At 38.5% G+C, this 23,684-nt stretch overlaps 1 protein-coding gene across 1 annotated transcript in view; it reads left to right on the forward strand.

Moving 5' to 3' along the window:
• Positions 1-21,108, forward strand: part of necab1 (N-terminal EF-hand calcium binding protein 1) — a 174,641-nt gene extending 153,533 nt beyond the window's left edge. The window contains exons 10-14 of the mRNA XM_060824039.1: positions 3,413-3,466; positions 7,834-7,946; positions 11,925-12,002; positions 18,229-18,320; positions 21,080-21,108. Coding sequence (XP_060680022.1) covers positions 3,413-3,466; positions 7,834-7,946; positions 11,925-12,002; positions 18,229-18,320; positions 21,080-21,108 — 366 coding nt within the window. The remainder of the gene's footprint in view (positions 1-3,412; positions 3,467-7,833; positions 7,947-11,924; positions 12,003-18,228; positions 18,321-21,079) is intronic.
• The last annotated feature ends 2,576 nt before the right edge of the window (positions 21,109-23,684 follow it).

A 23,684-nucleotide genomic window follows, 5' to 3' on the forward strand; every position in this document is an offset into this window, starting at 1 on the left:
AAAAAATTTCATTTAAGGCAAAATGTTCTACAGAGCATGCTGACTACTTAAAGCTTAATAACCCATCTGACAACACGAGATAGACTTCCAGTCTGAACAATGTCCTAAATAATCTAATACTGCAGTATCTTGTCATTGATGGGGGTCCAAAATTCCAAAAGTCAGTAAGGACAAAACTGTCCAACCTTTCACCAATAATGTGAAATATTGTAGCAAAAGAAGTCACTTCTCAGTGATGTGCTATAGTCAGATGACCACACCAAGCAACAGATCAAGTAATTCAAAACCAAACAAATATTTGCATGCTTTGAAACAGAAACATGAAGAGGATGTCACTCCGGCAAGGGAACTATTCTATATATGAAGAAAAACAATGTGTGGATGGGCTATTTTATTCTTCCAAAGCAAATCAACAACGGAATCAAACAATAATAAGGGAGCAGAATATGTATAAGCGTTTCATAGTTCTCTTACACTCCAGCAGTTACATCCTTACAAGTTCCTTCAGCAAGATCGATTGAATCTCTAATTTGATGGAAACCAGTAGAGGAAAATGCATGATCACCAACTCTCCCTCCAGTGGTTCTATACTTTCTCACAGCCTTTCCTGTTCTAAATATTAAAATAAATGGAACAAGTCAAAGACTGGGGAGGACAGGATCGGTAAAGAAAATTGTACTAAGTAGTAAACAGTTGCATATATACTTAAATAAATCAATGTTTTTGATAGGTGTAAAAAGCTTGAGAAGGGATATTTTGTCAGGACTTCAAGACCCTGGAGCAACCTTGTGAGGATGACACAGAGCTGCATTTTAATGAGTATAAATGCCATAGGGTGGAGAGAGTTAGAAGAAAATAGAAAGAACTGACAAACTGCAATACTCTATATCTAGAAATAAAGTTCTGAGAATGCAAAGACAAGAACACAAGTAGATGGATTAGAGTTTGCCTAATGTAATTATAATTTGGAGCCAGTATATCTCCAGCAGTCATATGTAGCAGTATATGGTAGTAATGTAAAGTGAAAAGTCTAAACCCAAAGGCAGTCCTTAATGTTTTCTTCTCCTTGACCAGTCTATCAAGAACCTAAACTCATAATGCTGCATCAAATCACACAAATAAGAGTTGTGAAGGTCACAGTAGCCCTTAAACTTCATACAAGAGGACGATTACAGACTACCACTACCCTGAGTAGTATCAATAACTGACCAGCTGCATAAATATATTTAAAGAAAATTAAAGTTGTATTGTTTTCTACACCAACTTAGTATAGAAAACAATGCATCTTTAATTTTCTTTAAATCTAAATATGCTGCTGATCAGCCATTGAAGTATATCCACTATTGTGACCTTCACAACTTCCCTGTGAACCCTTAACCACAACATGGCATCACACTGCAATTTTGCTCAGAAAATATGCTAGAGGATATTTTGAACAGGATTTGGTTTGAAAAGAACTTGAGAAAGTCTCACCCTGATGAGAGGTTCAGAGACCAGAAACAGAGTTGAGGGGCAACTTGAGTTAACATGGAAGTGTGTTTGATGGCTTAGTAGCTGTAGAAACAAAAATTGGGAGGCAGGTCAAATGAATTTTAGTTTTCATAGATCTTTTCCTGCTGTAGGAGGAAAGAAACCGTCATTGAGTTTTCAGCTCCATCTCAGTATTTCATATGTCTCAGCAGAACTAGAACTCACACTCAGAAGCCTGGAACTATCAGTGATTTTTGTGGCAGTGACCTATGAGTAACATTGAAGGCTGTTAGGTAGAGGAGGGAGATCCTCAATCAACTGATGCATTGCCATTCTGTTTAAATCTCCATTCACAACCATCTATGTAACTGGATCATCTCAGGGCATTCTATCTTTGGTTCCTCCTCCTCTCCCACTTGCTGCTTCTCTAATAAGCTGTCTCTTTCTAGAATATTATGATCCACAAGACCACGCTACACTGGATGGCCATGTTTTTAACAATAAAACAGATCAATTGCAATCCTAGGAGGCACATTTTGGAGAGTATCACCCAGAGTGTTCAGGCAGATTTTTTGAATCTAGGTAGCCTTCTCAAAGTTAACTTAGGGTAAAGGTGATATTGATTGTACTGACTTTGTGCCTTTGGCTGAGGTTCTCAGAGGGGTGGATGGCCATCTCCTTGTTCTTAAAGATTGAAGGGGCATGGCTTTGTTTGAAAGAGCTCAGGCCAGCAGAGCACACAGGTAAAGGAAGCTTTTGTTATGGTCACAGATCAGTTGAAAATTATGGGTGTGGCGAATTGCTGAATGTCTTGAGGACTACATGGTGTAGTTGATAAAGCCTTACATTTGTCTGGGAAATCCAGCAATGGTTGTGAAACCTATTTTCCTCTGAAGTTGCCAGACCTCCTCTGTCATGAAATGAATGTACTGCCCAGCTTTGGCAAAGAGAGCATCAGTGACTGTGAGGCACAATTGTGTGCAACTATTTGCAAGATGTTACCGACATCCGTCCCTGAGTTTCAGGAAGAGGCGGAAGCAGAATGTTTCACATTTCAATGATTTTGATGGCCACTGGCAGGGCAATACAATGCGTGGTGTGAGGTGTGAGACCATACAGTATGAAGGCACAGATGTCTGTGATGCCATTTCTTCAACTTCCCCTATTGTCACCCACCTTGATAAAGATGGGTGACACCAGGAACAGTGCAGGAAAATCTGTGTATCATCCAGAACTTGTGTTCACAGCCCATTCTGCCTTTTTCTAGACTTCTGAGGCGTACTTTTCCTGCTCCTTTGTGCACTCTGTGAATGATCCTGACTTAGGATAGGCTTTGGATGTAGTCGTTTGACTTACCAGAAGACATTAGACAAATTAAAACTTGGTTCAACCACTGGGTAACCCCACAATGCACACCCCCAAATCAAACATCCCCATTTGCACAATCAAACTAACTGACTATATCCCCAATTCTGCACTACCTCTGACCTGACTAACTCTTACCCCTTCCAACAGACCCAACTAACTCCTGACTGTCTCACTGTCTCCAATCAGACCTAATTCTTGACATGATTATCTGTCAACCACCTGTCCATTTCCAGCCCCCTCCCCCACAAAGCATACACGACTAACCCTGCTAACCCCAGACCATTCAACTGCACTTTGACCTGAATACTCCCTGACCACATCCTCTTAACTATCACTCCCAACAAACAGACTGGCTACTTCCACAAACTGAAACAAAGGTACTTGACCAACCAAATATATCTCAGATAAGTCAAAGATAGGTGCCCTTTGCTCAGGAACCTAAGTACCAATATCACAAGAGATGAGATTTTATAATCCCTGTTATCAAGGTGCCAAGGTGACGAAGTATACATTTGTCACATATTCATATCTTTTCATGGGTCCATTTATTTGTATGGCTATCTTTGTTCTGCAGGACTTGAAGCTTGAACCACTGGAAGAAGAAATACTGGAAGGAAATGCCAAATCTGTAAGTCAGTCTTATGAATATACATATGAACTCACAGATCCCCAAAGGTAACAGGGTATTTAAAAAAAAGGTGGTTAATATGGCATATGGGACACTTGCCTTTATTAAATGAGGCAGAGAATGCAAGAGAAAAGAGGCTATGCTGGAACTGTAAAGAAACCCAGGTTTTGATTAGAAGTGGAGATACTATGCAGTTCTGGTAACCAATTATAGAAAAGATGTGATTGTACTGGAGACAATGCAGAGGAGATTTCCCATGTACTGCCTGGGCTGGAGAGATTGAGCTCTGAGTAAAGACTGATATGTTGGAATTACATTCCTTGTCAAGAGACCTGGAGTTTATGGAACTATGAGGGACATAGATAGCATAGACAGGAAAAATATGTTTCCCTTTAGTAGATGAGGTAAAAACCAGGGGGCAGAGATTTAAAGTGAGAGTTAAAAGACTAAGAGGAGAAACATTTTCAAGCAGAGGGTGATAGAAGTCTGGAATTCACTGCCTGAAAGGGTGTTTGAGGCAGAACTTCTTGTAACATTTAAGCACTCTTTAGAAATTCACTTGTATTCCATAGCCTCCAAGATTATTGACCAAGAACTGGAAAATGGGATTAGTGTAGTCAGACCTTTGTTGACCAGAATAGATATGATAACCCTCTGTGCTATAAATATCTATGAATCTATGAAACTTAGGAGTAGAATAAGGCCATTTGGCTCCTTGACCCTACCCTGCTATTCAATTACATCATAAATGATCTGTTCATATTTAGAATTTTATATTACCATCTATTCCTGTTAACCTTTGATTTAGTTTCCTAACAAAATCATATTGACCTCCACTTTTAAAATATACAATGATGCTGCCTCCGTCACCTTCTGAAGCAGAGTTTCAAAGTCAGACAACCCTTGAAAGAAAAATAATCTTCTCATTTCTGTCCTAAAAGGAGAGCCACAGACCATAGGTTGTAGGAGCAGAAGTAGCCCATTTCACCTGTTGGGTCTGCTCCATCAATCAGTGAGATCTTTTAATCTTCAACTCTATATTCAGATACATTCAACACTCTCCCTATGGTCCTTTGTTCCCTTACTGATTTAAAAACTACCATTTCAGCTGTGAATATACTCAGTGACCCAGCTTCCACAACTCTTTGCAGTAAAGACTCTTTTAAATATATTCTAAAAGCTCGTTGTACAACTGTGTTCCTTTGGAGCAGAAATTTTGACTATTTTTTGGATGAATTTTTGTTCTTTTTAGACTCGGAGTGAAGGTGAGTGGAAAAGCAGGGAGGGTCATCTGTTCATGGTTGGGTTATTGTATGAAATTCATTCTTCTGAGTTTATTATTCATGAGTAATAAAATGCCAAGTTTTAGAAATGATAGGACAGGAGATTCTATCTCTAATCTGGACCTTTCAAACTCTGTACCCTTTATTTAAAAGGTACCCACGTAGCACTTCACTCTGCAACCCAGAACTATAATTCAACTTCTAGTCATTATCCCACTCATCCTTGGAGATGTCAGAGACCAAATAAATAGCATCACCACTCTTTAGCAATTTCTCTGTATAGATCCTCTTAAAATATGCCCAGGGGAAAAGGAAAGTTCTACTCCATATGCCTGGGAACAAGAGAGGCAACATGGTGGCTCAGTGGCTAGCACTGCTGCCTCACAGCACCAGAGACTTGGGTTTGATTGCAGCCTCAGATGACTGCCTGCGTAGAGTTTGCACATTCTCTCCGTGTCTGCATGGGTTTCGTCCAGGTGCTCTGGTTTCCTCCCACAGTCCAAAGATGTGCAAGTTAGTTGGATTGGCCATGCTAAATTGCCCATAGTGTTCAGGGAAATAAGGCTAAGTGAATTAGCCATGAGAAATGCATGGTTAGAGGGATAGGGTAGGGTCGAGGTGGAATGCTCTTTGAAGGGTCGGTGTGGACTCATTGGGATAAAGGGAATGTCTCTCCAGCATTCTTATTTACAAGGAATGGTGATATATTTCTAAGTCAGGATAATGCATGGCTCAGCCACTCTTGCCAGGTTACTTTACTGCTCTTGTCCTTCTAAATAGTATGGGTGTGGAAGGTGCTATCTAAGGAACCTTGAAGAATTCTGTAGAGCATCTTGTATTTGATATATACTGTTGCTACTGAGCAAGTGTGTGGAGGGAGTGAATGTTTGTGGACATGGTGCTAACCAACCATGCTGCTTTGTCCAAGAGGCATCAAGCTTCTTGGGTGTTGTTGGAGTGATTCATCCAGGTAAGTGAAAAATATTCCATCATTACCTTTTGCAGGATTCTTCAAGTACATTATTCCAAAGTAAAGAACTCCAATTTTTCCTCATAATAAATATTCTCCATTCATTGTATTATACCCGTGAATCCTCTGTACAGACTCGAGACATTGTTTTCATGAGGCAATGACGAGAGCAGCATTCTTTCCTTCCAAATGCAGTTTAATCAGTGTTCTAAAAAGCTTTAGTATAACCTCAGTTCTTTTATAATTTAATGCCTGAGTCAATGTAAAAAATGATCCTGTATGCCTTTTTACCACCTTATCCATAAGCCCCACTATCCTTTGAGATCTATAGATATATAGTCCAAGGTCCCTCTTTACTTACAAAAGCAAATATCTACAAATTCTGAAAATTGAAATAAAAATAGAATATGCTGAAAATGCTCAGCTGGTTAAATAGCATTTGTGCAGAAAAGCAGAGTTAAGATTTCGGGATAACAATTATCCTTCAGGAATCAGAGTTGATTTTACCTACTGGTGTAATGGCCTTCTACCTATGCTGCCTCTGCCTCAGTAGCCTCTACAGTGTTTCTGGCATTACCTGCCATGACTCCCATAAAACTATACCAGTCTCCATCCACTCCAACAATGAAAATGTGAATTTCCAAGGCACTGTTTTGAGGAGGTATCAAAAAGGTTTGATGAGGTCAATACTATTGATGGACTTTCAGAAGGTATTTCTTACAAAAATTCAGGTCTCACATTTTCATAACATTTTCAACTCTTGACATTTATTGTGACTCACCGTTCATTTTGTCCTCAAGATTATTGCCTAATTCCTTTAGTAAATGAGCACTTAAGTGCCTAGAATATAATTGTATGTTTTATCATTATTTCAGCTCCAGAGATGATGATAAACATTGGCCAACCCAACTGAGTAACCAGGGCAGGCAGGCTGCCCATTGGTGGGAGAGATGGGGGTCCTCAATCTGCATTAATCTATGCATGATCAAACCAACATCAGGAGATGACGCATTCCCCATTATTCCTCACTTTCAAGCTTCTGTACCCCTCTCCCTGTCACTGTCTTCCACAGCCCCACAAAATCTGGTAATCTCATAAAACATTTACCAAATATGTCACAGTCATGAACTGTGCTAAATTCAGAAAGAAAATTAAAAGGTGGGGTGCAAATAACTATTTAAAGAATATGCATAGCTGGTAGTCAGTGTTTTGTTTCAGTTAATATTTGTGGAAACATTCTAATTTTTAAAATGGTAGGATGATGCCATTAAAATGCAAATGGGAAAAGAACATCTTCCACCCAAAATAAGCATGAAATCAAGTGATTTGATTGTTCCATCCGTCCATTCATACTGACATGAGCTTTCAACTCAATTTAACGAGGTTCTTGCTGACTCCAGGTGGGGAAACCAATTGTGAAAGTTTACTTTCTGCAGCATATTCTTCTGGAGTGTGAGGTGTATTGTCTGTTCATTTCTATCTGAATTTTGCAATCGGGGTCCTGTATCCAAGTTAGGTCCAGAATTTGCATATTTTCACAGCCTTACGCTAGTTTCAAATAATAAGCTATTCATCCATTCAGAGATCCATCTGAAAATCATATCAGATGGATTTTTTTTGTAAATGGGATGACATAGATACTCTTCCAGTTTTCAAATGCCACTAGGAAATTCTCCTCCGGAAAATCTGCTTCAGCTGGAGAGAATGTGTAATATCTTTCACACCAGATGGTTAGATTTTTACTCCTTACCAACGACAGTTATTAATTATCCCATATAAATCACAGCAGGAAGTTCATTTGAGGAAAGAGTGTGTATCAGATTATTTCCTATTTGAGATAAAATATTTCATCTGAAAATAATTTTTTACCTAGAACTAGAAATTCACAGCTAGCTAAAGTCAAACATTACCAATAATTTTGAATGAAGAATTTTCTTTAATTATGTAGATATAAATATAGTGTGCTTTTGAAAGAGGATAGGTAAGCAGTAATGCTGATACATTACTGAATAATGGCAGTTTCAATAACCAAATGCTCACTACATTTGCACTTTTTAATAATGTTTAAGATTTTTATTATCAACAATAATTCTTAATATGCATTTTTCCTCCAGCATATTCTAATTGTTCAGCGACAAATGTCGATACTGGAAGAGGAGCTAGAGGAATTCCGTCTAGCTTTAAGGCAGTATGTAGTATCTGCAACTGCACAAACCGGATGTTTGCAGTAAGTACAAAGATCTTTGTGAAATGTATCTTTGTAAGGCTTTAATAATGCCTGTTACAGGATTTACATTGAATGCATTATTCCTGTCTATTTACACTGCAGCTATTTCTTCAGCAGCACTTGCAATAAAAAGACAATAAGAAATTAATATATGTGCAAGCTGTGAAACAGCTACTGACATATACCTTCAAACTGCCATCTTGTGGTTTTAAGCTACTTTCAGGAATGCCTCATTCTCTAATAATTTTAGCTTTAGTTTTCAATTGTTTCAGTTTTCATAAACTCTGTGGCGAAAGTGGCCAAAGTAGAAAGAAATTCTGAATGATTTTTCTTAGAAGGAATCAGAGGAATAGGAGAATGCTGTTTAGACCAGCAAGCCTGCTACTCCACTTAATATGATCATAGTTGATCGAACACTTCAATACCTTTTACCCACATCATCCCCATAACCCCTTAAGCCATGGATAATTAAAAGCTTATCAATGGCTTATTTAAACATACTCAAAGACTAAACTTCCACAGCTCTCTGAGGTGGATTAACCACACTGTTTAAAAGAATGTTTCCTCATCTCAGACTTTTAAATTGTCAAACCTGGTTTAAGACTGTGAAACCAGAGGAAACATCTTACCTGCATCTACCTTGTCTATCCCTTTAAGCATCTTGTAAGTAGTCAATGATATCACATTTTATTCTTCAAAACCTGAGAGAATCGTACTGGATTATGTACATGAAAAGTAAATTATAGCCCATAGTCAAACTTTGCAAACTATTTCTAATTGTTGATTTTGGAGAGGTCAGGATTGCATTTATCTAATATAGGCAGTTAATGATTTATAAGTAATTTTCTGATAGTGTATTACGTTTGTTAAGAAGCAGCAGTTTAGACATGATACATTAATTATATTGACAAAGAAAGTTTACAACATGACAATTTGGAGATGGTTCTCTGATTGATACCAGAGGAAACATGAGTTGTCAATACAGAATGATTTAGTTGAGTTAAATTTATGGGTGAAGCATACTGCTCTCTAGCCAAGGTGTTTGGGATCTCCTTCCTGAGTCTTCCTTCTCCTCTTCTGGCCCATCTTCCATCTGGCTGATGAAGACTACTCAATGAAGACTGTCTTCTGGGACGATCCGATGAGATCTGCTGCCTACAAGATCTGCAGGATGAGGACTGCTCTCTGCCGAAGACTTACTGTTATATCATGTTTCTAGATACAGTTAACTGATGCTGTCATTCAATTGGGGCAGCGCAGTGGCTCGGTGGTTAGCACTGCTGCCTCATAGCACCAAGGACCCCGGTTCGATTCCAGCCTCGGGCAACTGTCTCTGTGAGTTTGCACATTCTCCCTGTGTCTGAGTGGGTTTCCTCCAGGTGCTCTGGTTTCCTCCCGCAGGCCAGGTGAATTGGCCATACTAAGAAATTGCCCGTAGTGTTAGATGCATTAGTTAGGGGGGGTGGGTTGCTCTTCGGATGGTCGGTGTGGACTTGTTGGACCGAAGGGCCTTTTTCCACACTGTAAGGAATCTAATCTAACTGTCTGAACCCTTTTGGCTGACAACCAATGGCCATGGAATCACCACTTATGATGTTGGATGACCATTGTCCCTTGCCCACCTCTATTTGTAGGTTAGTTTTCAATCCTTCTACGAACAAAACCATTTTTAAAAACAATACACTTCTTTTGGGTACACTTGGCATGAGATTGATGCTAGTTCATTAAGCATCGTGACATCTGTGTTTCTCTTTTTTTTCTCTTTTTCTGCTTTACAAGGACTGTAATACTGAACATTTAACTATTTTTTCTTTATTTTTCTAATTCGTACCAAAGATTTTCTACCTAGTCATCTTTGTATCTAAGGCAGTGATGGAAATGGCATTTTGTACACTTTTCACTGTACTCATGTATACCTGTACTTGAGCACGTGACAATAAAACCTAATTCTAAAATGGACCAATTATCACCCCTTTAGATCTCTCTGTTTTTTGGTTTTCTTTTTTCTTACATTGAATTGTTGGAATTCTCAATCTTCTCCCCCAATCTGCATTGAAACAATACTATCACACTTCGAGGACTTGGGCTCATCTTTAGCTGGTTCCAGTACATTATTTTTTTAAGTATCCACTCAAGGGACATGAGCATCGCTGGCTGGCCATCCCTAGCTGCCCTTGAACTGAGTGGATGATTGGTATGCCATTTCAGAGGGCAATTGAGTGTCAAGCACAATGCAAGGCCAGATTTCCTTCCCTGAAGGACATTAGTGAGCCAGATGGGTTTTTCCGACAATTGACAATGTTTTCATGGTCATCAGTAGATTCTTAACTCCAGATTTTCTTTTGTTTAATTCAAATTTCATCATTTGTCATGGCAGGATTCAAACTCAGGTCCCCAGACCATTTGCTGAGCTTTGGGATTAATAGGCTAGCAATAATAGCATTAGATCATTGTATCTCCATTAAGAGATTCGCCAGCTCTCCCTTCATCTACACCCATCTTCTGATCTTTTTTCTCATTAAATATTGTCCCTCTTAGTCTCCAATTGTCCCAACCCAAGATTCATTTTACTTTAATTCTTAGCCTCCCAAACCAATTGTTCTTTCATTGTTTTAAAGTCAGTTTCTCTATGGATTCAAGATTAGTGCATTATCATTTAATCTATGGTTTTTCTGCTCTTCCAAGCCACAGTAACCAATTTGTCAAGTAGGTGTAACACGTCTGAGTCTTGTTCTTCGGTCCATTTTTGCCAGGCAGTCCCTCATGTTAGTTACTTCAGATGTAACAATCACTTCTGCATGCTCACAATTATGCCATACATTCTTGATTTGCAAGCAGTTTTTTTCAAAAGATCAAAAATTAGGGGCTGGGACATATGTATCCACCCCGCTTGGCCCCAATCTTGATCAGAAAATCTGGGCCAATGTTTCAAGTACAATTTGTCTTTTCCTAAGCAATGTTATTTGACTCAAAATATTACTCTGTTTTTCCCTCCACAGAGGCTTCCATGTCTGCTGAGCTTCTCTAGCACTTCATGTTTATATTTTGGATCTCCAACATCCATAGAATTTTACTTTTAATTCATGAATTAATTTGACTGTGATCACCTAAAATCTAATCACCTATGTTTGTTTTTAAATTTGTGTTTTTCACCAGCTGTTACTACAATTAGCATATTGCTATCAATAATATGCATACATTTCTATAAAAAGTAAATTACTTTCATGTTTTATTTTCTGAAAAATAAATAGTTACTTAATTTTGTTGCAAGTGTTACTTTGTGCAAACCAGTTTATGAATCAGATGTTATCTTTACAGTTCAATTTGTAGTAAAATACATACTGATAATTTGTTCATATATTTGAAAACTTACATTTGTATGCAGACCTCCTTTATCTCATGGTGTGCTAAATTGTTTTACAGTTAGCAAAACAGTTTTGTGGGAACTGTATTAAATGAAACATAGCAACCAGTTTACAACATCAACCTCCCACAACAGTGATGTGATAATGATAAGTTTGTTCTTCAAATGATGATGTTGTTTCAGGGATAAATATTGATCAGGACAGTAGATCATTTGACCTTTGAAGTAATGGCATGGGATAGTTAATGCCACTCAAGAGAATAGGGCAGGCTTTGATTAATATTTCATTCAAAGACAGGATTACCAATGATGCAGCATTCTCTATACTGGCATGCCATGCTAAACATTTTGCTCTACTCAGTGGAATAGTGATTGAACAAACAATTTTCTAACTTAGACTGCTACTTACTGAGCTTTAACTATTAAAACATACAATAAATTATTTCCAGTGGCAAAACCATAATTTGAATAGCATTCATAATTAGATGCTGTATTTAGCTGCTAGATTTCATTGTTAACATGAACAATGCCTCAAAAGTAGATATATAATGATAATTAATACTATTTTCTACACCATAATTTTATTTATTGAGAATCACTGTTTCTTTTGATAGCATTTCTGTGCAGAAAATCTCAGCTGAATCATGTTTTACACTTTATGAATTCTGGGAAAATACCAATCTCTGGAAAAAGTAAGTAATTTTACTATGTGATTAGAGCTGTACTGAGTGAAGAATCAAACTTAATGGAATAGCAAAATAAAACAGTTCAGTAACAACAGCTGCATCCATTTGTAGCTAGGGCAAATGAGCAGCATTAATCCAAACCAATTGCTATATTTTTTGACAAAACTAATAAATCTTTTTGCACCTGCCTTAAGATATAAAGGTTCATTTGAAGGGTGCATATGATATGATGTGATGAAATGCGTTGGCCAGACATTTTCTTGATACTGTACCCATACTGGAAGCATTACATCACTAGATTAGCTGTGGAATTTGTGCTTATGCATGCAACAGCCCCCTGCCCTGAGTTACTATGTGAGGCTTAATCATATCATTACCAACTTTGGGATCATTCTTCTTGCCAACCAGACCATATAACCACTCCTTTACAAAAACTGACTTGAACCATCTTAATAGCATTGTCCAAATTTATCCTGTTCCATTCACCTAATGCTAAAACCATCATCAAATCTCTGTTTCCAGTACAATGAGAAAGGACATGTCGCTGAATCTGATACTTGGGAATGAAAAGGGCCAAAATGGCCAAGTATTAATATAAAAAGGTTTAGGAAACAGTGGCCGTTGTATCATACAGATGAAACAATCTAAATAAAAGGACAAAATACAATTCAGAATAACAATAGTAATTAATTTGTAGAAAGCTAACTTAAATGATCTTGGCTGAAAAAATTGGAGCCAAACATTGGCAGAGAAAATGATAGCTGAATCATCACCTTCAAAGAAGAGATATTTTGGGCACAGTCAAGACATATACTTTCAAATGGGAAAGTTAGATTAAACAGAGTTTCTTGTATAATTTAAGAGATAGAAATTAAGATAAGGAAGAATAAGTATTTCAAATGTCAGGTGGAAAATACAATACTTTCAGGAACCAGGCTGTATATGGAAGCTTCAGAAGAGTGGTGGAAAACCAGATAAGAGCAAAGATTAGGAATGAAAATAGATGAAAGTCAAACTCAAATTGAATTCAAAAGACTTTTACAGATATATAGATAGGAGAAATGGTACAAGTAGGAGTAAAACTCATTAGGGACCAAAAAGGGAATCATGCAGGAGGCAGAGGGTGGAGCTAAAGTGTCAAATGAATACTTTGCAACTATCTTTAAAATGGAAGAAGATGCTCCCCAGGCCATAGTGAAAGTAGAGGTCATTCAGACACTAGGTTGCCTATACTTAAAGTTGAAGATATTCAAGGAATACTGAGGGAAGTGAGAGTGGAAATTGTGGAGGCACTGGCTATAATTGTCTAGTCTTCCTGAGACTTTGGCTGGTGCTCAGAACCGAGTCAACTTTACACCCTTGTCCAAAAACAATCATAAGGTCAAACCCAGTAACTATGGGTCAGTTGGTGAGAATAATTCTGGAACTGATCATTCAGGACAAAATTTACAGTAACACTGACAAATAGCAGGTTAATTAAAGAAAACCAGTTGGCATTTCTTTAGTAAAACTTTTGTTTAATCATCATTAAGTCTTTTGAAAACATAACAGAGAGGATTAATGAGACCAGTGCAGTTGATGTGGCATACATGGACTTTCAAAAGACATTTGATAAAGGTCCACACAATAGACTTGTGCTCAAAATTCTAAGTGGGAAATGTCCACTACTTAGTATCACAGTAAAGCAGTCTGGGAAGAGTGTTTCACAATCAACATCATAGTGAATCAGTCTGGAAAGAGTTTCTGCAGCATCATCAGAGTGAAGCAATCTGGGAAAAGTGTCAAAAGGTGATGCAGGGCAGGAGGAAGCAGCTGATTGGATGAGTAAGTTGATGTGAGTATTTATACTCACCATTTATTGCCTGGAGTTTGCACAGTCTTTCATTTGGATTTGTAGTTTTTAAGGACAGGTAAGGTGCAGAGATCCAGAGAAGAACAGACCTACAGTAACTAATATTATTTGATTATAAGGACAACCTAAGGGTTTGATTTAAAGGTGTACATCATGAAAGGAGATATGTTCCTCTATCTCTGTGTGAGAAGTTAGGCACAGTTTCAATGCCTGGGACCAGAACTTGTGCAAGAAGCATCTCCAGCAGTAGACCCTGGAAACCCAAGGGTTATAACTAGAGCAGTGGCTGGACATATTGTGGAATGTCCATAAGGCCGAAGGTACAGAGAGGTAGTCACTCTACAGAGTAAAAATCCTTAGGCAGGGAGGGAATGGATAACCAACAGGAAAGAAAGAGGACTAGGCAGGTAATGCATAGTGTACCTTGCTGTCTTGAGGCAGGACATACCACTAGCACTTTACCAGAGACTTTCTCTGATGATGTTACCTAGTCATGGTGACAAGACATCTGAAAACAAACCTTCCAGCTCAGCAAGCTAACTTACATACTTTTCAACAACTTGAGCTACAAATCTTCTCAAAAAATCTTTGCTATTAAAAGCTCTGTTAAACTCTATTAAAAACAAAAAACTCCCTGGATACATTTCAAGAAATTCGCCTCCTCTAAACCCCCATTGACTATCCTAATTTATTTTGGGAAATTTGAAATCTCCCAGTATAGTTACCTGATCATTATTCTTACACACCTTCGTGAACTGCCTACACACTTGCTCCTCTATTCCCGCTGATTCTTTGGGGACCTATGGTACACTCCCAGTAAAGTAGCTGCCCCCTTAACATTTCTAAGTTCTATGCACAAAGCCTCATTTGCGGACTCTTGCAAGATATAATTTCTCCTTAATGCAGTAATTGACTCTTTAATTAATACTGCTACACTACCACCCTTTTTAAACTTCCTCTGTCTTCCTCTACCCCAGAATCAACCCATCCCTCAACCATGTTTCTCTGATGGCAACATTATCATGCCTCCATGTGTCAATCCACGCCATTAACTCATCAGTCTTACCCATTACACTGTTAGCATTAAAGTAAAGACTATCCAGCCGTGCCTTACTCTCTGGACACTCAACATAGCTGAACTCACTGTGACTTGCTTTCTTTGCTGAAGCATGATGTATCGCTGTTTCCTCAATATTCTGTGTTCGGTTGCTGCTCCAAGATAAATGGCCTATAAAGGCTAGACCCGAATCTGGACCACACTACGTTTATAGGCTTACCAGTTACTGTGACCTCATCTCTTGACTACTGCTCCAAACTAAGTGCACTGTAAAATTCTGAGGGTATCCATTGAACAGAAGCTAAGCTTGACTAACCACATAAATATTTTGGATGCAACAGCAGGTCAGAGGCTATGAATCCTGCAGCAAGGAACTCACTCCTGGCTTCCCAATTCCCCTGAATGAATAAAAAAAAGTCCTGAAAAGCAAGGGGCAGAGAACAAACCTGGACAGAGTACTCCAGATGTGACATTTTCAAAGTCCAATGTTTCACAGAATGACTTCCAGATTTTATTTTGAAGAAATGATGAAGAAGATTGATGAAGGCAGAGCAGTGGACCTTGTGTATATGGACTTTTGACAAGGTACTGCATGGTAGACTGGTTAACAAGGTTAAATCACATGGAATGCAGGGAGAGCTAGCCATTCGAATATAAACTTGGCTTGAAGGTAAAAGACAGAGGGTGGCAGTGGAGGGTTGCTTTTCAGACTGGAGGCCTATGACCAGTGGTGTGTCGCAAGGATCAGTGCAGATCCGCTGCTTTTCATCATTTATATAAACGGTTTGGATGTGAATATAGCAGGTATGGTTAGTAAGTTTGCAGATAACACCAAAATTGATGGTGTAGTGCACAGCAAAGAATGTTACCTCTGAATGCCATGGGACCTTGATCAGATGGGCAAATGGGCCAAGGAATGGCAGATGGAGTTTTCATTTAGATAAATGTAAGGTGTTGCATTTTGGTATGACAAATCAGGGCAGGATTTATACACTTTATGGTAAGGTCCTGGGGAGTGCTGCCAAAAAAAAGTGACCTTGGACGCAAGTTCATTGTTCCTTGAAGGTGGAACCACAAGTAGACAGGGTGGTGAAGAAGGCATTTGGCACGTTTATCTCTGTTGGTCAGCACATTGTGCACAGGGTTTGGGGGATCATGTGCAGCTGTACAGGCCACATTTAGAATATTGCATTCAGTTCTGGTCTCCCTGCTACAGGAAAAATGTTGTGAAACTTGAAAGGGTACAGAAAAGATTTACAAGGATGTTACCATGGTTAGAGGGTTTGAGCCCAAGGGAGAGGCTGAATATGCTGTGGCTATTTTCCCTGGAGTGTTGGAGGCTGAGGAGTGACCTCATAGAGGTTTATAAAATCATGAGGGGCATGGATAGGGTGAATAGCCAATGCCTTTTCCCTAAGGTGGGGGAGTCCAAAACTAGATGCCATAGGTTTAAGGTGAGAGAGGAAAGATTTAAAAGGGACATAAAGGGCAACCTTTTCATGCAGAGCATGGTACATGTATGGAATAAGTTATTAGAGGGGATAATGGAGGCTGGTGCAATTATAACATTTAAAAGGCATCCAGATGGGTATATAAATAAGAAGGATTTACAGGGATATGGGCAAGTGCTGACAAATGGGACTAGATTAGGTTAGGATATCTGGTTAGCATGGACAAGTTGGATGGAAGGGTATGTTTCCATGTATTTCTATGACTTTATTTCAATAAAAGCTAACACAACATTTTCTTACCTAACTGCCTGAAGGTAATGTTAGCTTCTGAATGTTAATTTTGTGATCTAGGCACAAGGATGCCAATTTTGTTTGAATACCAAAATATATAATGTTTTGCTTTGTTATTGTTCCTAATAAAGTAGATAATTTCACACTTTCTCAAATTATATCTCATCTGCCGCCTTCCTGCTTAGTATCCTCCTCACACTTGTTTGTTAAGAAATCAATTGCATTTAGACCCTTCATCCAAGTCATTAATACAGATTGCAAAATGCCTGGTTCAAGCTAGTAATACTTACAAAACTTAACTAGCTATATCAAAATTGTTCCAATTGTATTTTATTCTTCTTTTTTGTCCTTTAACTGATCCCCAAATCATGTTATCATATTATCTAAATTCTATGAATCCTAACTGTGTATAACTGTCTCAAATGGACTTTTGCTATCTCCAAACATTATTATTTTGCTGATGGCTTATGTTTTACATCCTTCATAGATTTGAACTCATCCAAAAACAGTGTTGCCCATAACATAACTCTAATCAAACAGAAGTTCTGGTAAAGGAAGGAAAATAGGTATGTTAACGTCTCAGCATCAGCTGCCCTGTTGAATTTATCCCATGAAAGCTTTTAGAGCTGACCCCGCCAATTTGGCAATATTCCTGCCTGCACTGTTTGCTTCCCAAGAGAACTTTCAGCAAAGCTATGCCATCAACTGAATTTGATTTGTGGATGAGATCTTGTATTAGACTAATGGTCTTCAGGGAGTTGAATGCTCCAGCTGGTGGATCTGAAGAGTTCACTGATGTTATATTATCGAAGACAACATTTTCATCAGTTTCTTCAGAGATAGGGCAGAGGAACTCTCATAAATTGTCAAGCTCCCAAAATAAAGAATTATATTAATAGCAAACAGAAAGCCACGGTGGTCTCTATGGTATATTCTATATACCTAAAATTTGAACTTATCTACTCGCTTGTGGCAAAAACACAACAGGATCCTTATGAAAAGAAGTGGATCTCCAGCAGATTGTATTAAAAATTATAGTAACCAAGAAATCCATCTGAAAAAGACAAGGACCTCTTGAAAAGTGTTCAAATCTGTTCCCAAATTTAGTGTTTTCCTGAAATGTATAGCTAGAGACCCCATTGCCTTTTTAATGTCAGACTGCAGCAAGTAAGTGAAGGATGAGCAAGATAAGATACACTTTCAGGGGGCTTATTTCTTTTCTGTACGAGGCCAGGAAAAACAGCATGTCCATTTTTCAAATCATTCATCATTCTCTACTTCATCTTCACATTTAACTACATTTCTTTTTACCAGGTAGATGTTCAGTACCTTCAAATAATAATGCAATGAAACATCTGTGTTTCTTTCTAGTTTAAATAGGATGAAAATACAAATGATTTTATAGCTCCTCCATCAATGCCTTTTTATAAAATGAAATATATTCACCATTGTTGTGACTCTACCAATTTCAGGCATTATTGTTGTTTGTACATGCTACCTGTGTTAAAATGTACCTTGTGCCAGAATCGAGATGTTTCAATAATTGCTGATTGAATTTTCTTTGATTGATATCACCACAAGCCACATCCAGACTAATTACAGCAAAACCTTTCAGAGGAGCAATGTAGATTTCCTGGACACTCCAGAACTAATAACAACAATGCTTGTGCCTGGTAAGATGATAATTTAAAACTTTAGTGACAGCTCATTACTGGTAGTATTACTTTCTTTCATGTGTAAAGAGCAGAAATCAAAATATGTGTTTTCAAAGAGATTTTCTTGATATTTCTTTTGAGGGCTAATTTGTATTTTTTGGGACTGTTTTCTTTCAGTTTTCAAGGACACACTTTTCATTCTTGCACCGTCCTTGTAATGCAGTCATGCAGTAACATTGTGCACTGTATTTAGGTTGGTATATGGGATCTTTAGACTAAAAGGAAATGGAATTAAGAGAATTAATCAAAACATCAGTAATCAGAATTGCTCCATCGAAATTAAAGTTATAACTGAAGGAAAACAGCAATTTCCTAAAAAAAGCCATAGGATTTACATTGGCATGAGACAACAGGCAGAAGTTAGCAGAAGTTATTTTTATAGTCATTTGGCAATACAGAATTTGAGTATTGCAGTTAGAAGGCATATTTCAGCAAAGCATTTTGACTTGCAATATCAGGAAAATTTGCAAAATTGCAATTTTAGAGGAAACTGACATTTTCATAATATGAAAGGATGATGGTAGTGACATCAGCATGGAGAATGCACAGTTAATGATCACAAAATCACAGAAGTGTAGCAGTGAAGAAGGAGACTATCTGACCTGTCTTATATGCACAAGGCCTCCAAATGAACACTATGCCTTAATTATTTTGCTTTCTCCCAATTCCCTTGAAGCATCTTTTCTATTTTACAAAGGCATCCAATGTTCTCGCAAATGCCTCACTGCACTTACAGGCACTGCTTTCCAGATCCAAATGACTCACTGTGAAAATATTTTTCTCCTCTTGCATTTGTTTCTTCTACTGACAACCAATTTTGGGACCAGCAGTTGTGTTCACACAGTCTGACATATTAGAATGTACGGGGAGCTGTCAGGTTAACATGCATGGCCCTGTTCTTTGCAGATAGAAGGGGTTCAACTAAGAGGTGATAGTTGAATATATTTCATTTCTCATGGCAATACCTTCATCAATCAGAGTCAACCTGTCTTATGTAAAACCTAAACAATGCATGGTCATCAACTGTCGATCATCATTAACTAACACATTCTCAATAGCAATGCTTCTACAAATCAGCGTTCACTTGCTAACCAATCAACACTTTCATACAGTATAAATGTCATCATTCTCCTTCAATTGGTGTTATTGTCTTGATAATTACAAGATAATAAATCTTAGGCAAAATGTGACTTTTCCAACAGTATAAAAATTTTTTTTGTGAATAAGTAACAAACATAAATAATACATCAAAAGCTATCAGCCTAAACACAGACTGCAGACTTGTGTGTTCACAGATTCAACAATTGGATTTTTGTCTTTAACACAGTAATTGAACTAGAAATTATACACAGTATTCAAAACAGTTTGGGATGTGATAACATACTAATGCAAATCATATTAGTTAATTATAACGCCACTTATTACATTGCCAGATAATTCATTACAGATGTGGGCGGCACGGTGGCACAGTGGTTAGCACTGCTGTCTCACAGCGCCTGAGACCCGGGTTCAATTCCCGACTCAGGCGACTGACTGTGTGGAGTTTGCACGTTCTCCCCGTGTCTGCATGGGTTTCCTCCCACAATCCAAAGATGTGCGGGTCAGGTGAATTGGCCATGCTAAATTGCCTGTAGTGTTAGGTAAGGGGTAAATGTAGGGGTATAGGTGGTTTGCGCTTCGTCGGGTCGGTATGGACTTGTTGGGCCGAAGGGCCTGTTTCCACACTGTAAGTAATCTAATTACGTAGAAAGCACAGAGGAATGAATATAAATGGCTGTCACCTATGAGTTGAACCCTTTCTATCTGCAAAGAACAGGGCCTTGCATATTAAACTATACAGCTCCCAGTACACTCTAATATGTCAGACCGTGAACAGGCCCTTCGGTCCACGATGTTGTGCCGAACATGACACCAAATTAAACTAATCCCTTCTGCCTTCCCTTGGTCCATATCCCTCCATTCCTTGCATGTTCATGTACTTATCTAAAAGTCTCTTAAATGTCCCTATCATACCTTCCTCCACCACCACCCCAGCATTGCATTCCACATTCCTACCACTCTCTGTGTAAAAGGTTTGCCCCTCACATCTCCTTTGAATTTTAGCCCTCTGACCTTAAATGCATGTCCCCTAATTTTAGACATTTCGCCTCTGGGAAAAAGATTCTGACAATCAACCCTATCTGTGCATCTGATAATTTTGTAGACTTTCATCAAGACTTCCATCAGTGTCCATCACTCCAGAGAAAACAACCTGAGTTTTTTCTAGCCTCTCCCTATAGTTCATACCCTCTAATCCAGGCAACATCCTGGTAAATCTCTTCTTCATTCTCTCCAAAGCCTCCACATCCTTCCTGTAATGCAGTACTCTAGATGTGAGCTAACCAAAGTCTTATAAAGCTGTAACATGACATCCTGATTCTTGTACTCAATTCCCTGACCAATAAAGGAAGAATGCCATATGTCTCTTTCACCACCCTATCTACTTGCATGGTCATTTCCTGGGAGCTGTGGACTTGAATTCCAAGATCCCTCTGCATAACAATGCTGTTCAGAGTCTCGCCATTAACTGTATTGTAACAAAGATAAACTAAATGCCCAAATCAGGTCGCATGTACTTCTTGATATGCTTTTAACAAATTAGTTATAATGTATTTATTTTATATATTTGAATTTCTTCTGCAGCCACTCAGTGAGTGTTTTCTCTGTTTCTTCCACAGCATCATGGTGGGTTCTGAATAATAACTGATTGTCCTCTGTTGCAGAAAATGTGTGTCATGTGACATTTTGTGTGAAACATCTACTGTATGGTGATGGCTTAACTTGTGTTACAATAGCAAAAACAGGCTTAATTAAACTGATTAAATAATAATGTTAGATATAAGTAACATAATAAATGAATACATGATTGGAAGTAATCTGTTCTAGTTAATAAATCTTAACTAATAGGCAACTGTAATGAGCAGTACTGGTGTTATATATTCAGTAACAGATTTATTTTTTTGTAATACAGTCCAGTTTTCTATTGTATTTGTATCACACAACTTCAGATTACCACATTATTTTAAGGAAGTTATGAAAATTGGGTAATTTATTTCTTGCTTCCAAAACTGAGGAGGTAAGGCCCAAGAACTCTTCAATCAACAACACATTTAAAGTTTCAACATATTGACCTATAGACGACATGACAGAATCTGAAGAAAATATTTTTTAAAATGTAAATTTTCACAACTAAACATTAACAAGGTGAATTTTACATTTCCCACCCAGGGAGTGTTTGAAAGTGAGGGAGTACAAAAAGCAAAGGTGGTGGCCAGCCCATTAGCTTTTGATCTCCCCTACCACCCCCCACCCCCCCAACCACCACCTCCCTCATATTTTTAGCAGGCTGCTAAATTTATGGGCAGCTTCATGCCTCACCCACCCCATATTTTGGGGACAGGTAAGGCATAAGGCAATCCACCCACCTTAAGCCTATTGAATCCATTCAGTGGACATTTGCCTGCAAGTTATGAATTTTGTTGCATCTCTCACACAATTTTTCAGTTTGCAGGGGAGGTTAAAAGGAAGAAGGTTAACCTGACAGCTTTAACAGAGTTGGCTATTGTTAAGCAGCAAGAGTGGGATTACCTCCTTTTGAAGGGTGGGGTCCCCTGTGTCTATCGGGGTGCTGTCCTGATCTATTCAATCTGACACTCTCACCTTCCCCATCCAACTTGCATGATTTACCCACCTAAAGCCATATCTCCCAACTCACCCAAAATCCAAGAAACATCTTAATTATTTCATGGGGACTGGTTGTACAGTCCCAACAGTGACTACTACTGTGTTTCAGCACTGCTGGGACTACAACATTAATGGCAATCAGGTTGGTTGCCAGGGCTGCAGGGCAGGATTTCCTGTCCTTCAAGGGTGGGAGACTTGCGGAACGTTTCAGAGAACACCTCTGGGACACCCGGACCAACCAACCCAACCACCCCGTGGCTCAACACTTCAACTCCCCCTCCCACTCCACCAAGGACATGTAGGTCCTTGGACTCCTCCATCGCCAGACCATAGCAACACGATGGCTGGAGGAAGAGCACCTCATCTTCCGCCTAGGAACCCTCCAACCACAAGAGATGAACTCGGATTTCTCCAGTTTCCTCATTTCCCCTCCCCCCACCTTGTCTCAGTCCCAACCCTCAAACTCAGCACCTCCTTCCTAATCTGCAATCTTCTTCCTGACCGCTCCCACTCCCACTCCAGCCTATCACCCTCACCTTAACCTCCTTTCACCTATCACATTTCCAACATCCTTCCCTCAAGTCCCACCTCCCTTCCTTTTATCTTAGCCTGCTTGGCACATTTTCCTCATTCCTGAAGAAGGGCTCATGCCCGAAACGTCGATTCTCCTGCTCCTTGGATGCTCCCTGACCTGCTGTGCTTTTCCAGCAATACATTTTCAGCTCTGATCTCCAGCATCTGCAGTCCTCACTTTCTCCTTAAATGTAATATTGCCAAATGGCAACCATATTTCACATTGGCAAGATGCCAATTGACTTTTAGGTCAGGTATAGTCTGATTAACCAAACCTCTGTAAAATCTATCACATATTTAAATAATGTTATATGTTGACATACTACTTATGTTAGTCAACAGCAAAAAAAACACAAACAAGTATCAACAGATTTCTCCAGATCTAATTGGTAATGATTTGTTGGGGCTTCTGGTGATATATTATATTTCCCAAAACTAGCAACCAGATACTGCAGCAGGTCAGAGCACTCATTGAAATTCTACATAGGCATTTCATTTTCCTAAATCTGACTTAAGTTTATTCTATTCAAATTTCGATTTAAAATAGCTGCAGCAGTGGTTTATGTGGTATAAATGATGAATAATATGTATTAATTGTAAATTCTGTAGCTTTGTCCAGGAAAAACTGTAACTGCTGATTTGTGTATATCTGTAATGACCTCGCCAAATATGTTGTCAATTGTTCCAGATGATTATAGTGAAAACAAATCAACCCTATTACTGTTATTGATAGATGTTTGTGCAGGGAGACATAAAAGATTTTAGCATGTTGGGATTTTGCCCATTTGTATTATTGGCTCTGTTAATCAACTGTGGTTATTAAAACTGTTCAATGATGAAAAAAAATGGACTTCATTGCATCAGAAAGAAAGCTGGCATAAGACTGCACAAACACTGGATGCCACTCACAAATTAGTCAAATCTGTTAACAGAATATATCAAAATCACAATAGATTTAGACATGTAGTAATTTGGTAGCACAGACCTTGAGTATAGCTGTAAAAAAGACTTTTGTCAAAGCTGATG

This window comes from Hemiscyllium ocellatum, chromosome 4, assembly GCF_020745735.1.
Source record: "Hemiscyllium ocellatum isolate sHemOce1 chromosome 4, sHemOce1.pat.X.cur, whole genome shotgun sequence".
Classification (NCBI taxonomy): Eukaryota; Metazoa; Chordata; class Chondrichthyes; order Orectolobiformes; family Hemiscylliidae; genus Hemiscyllium; species Hemiscyllium ocellatum.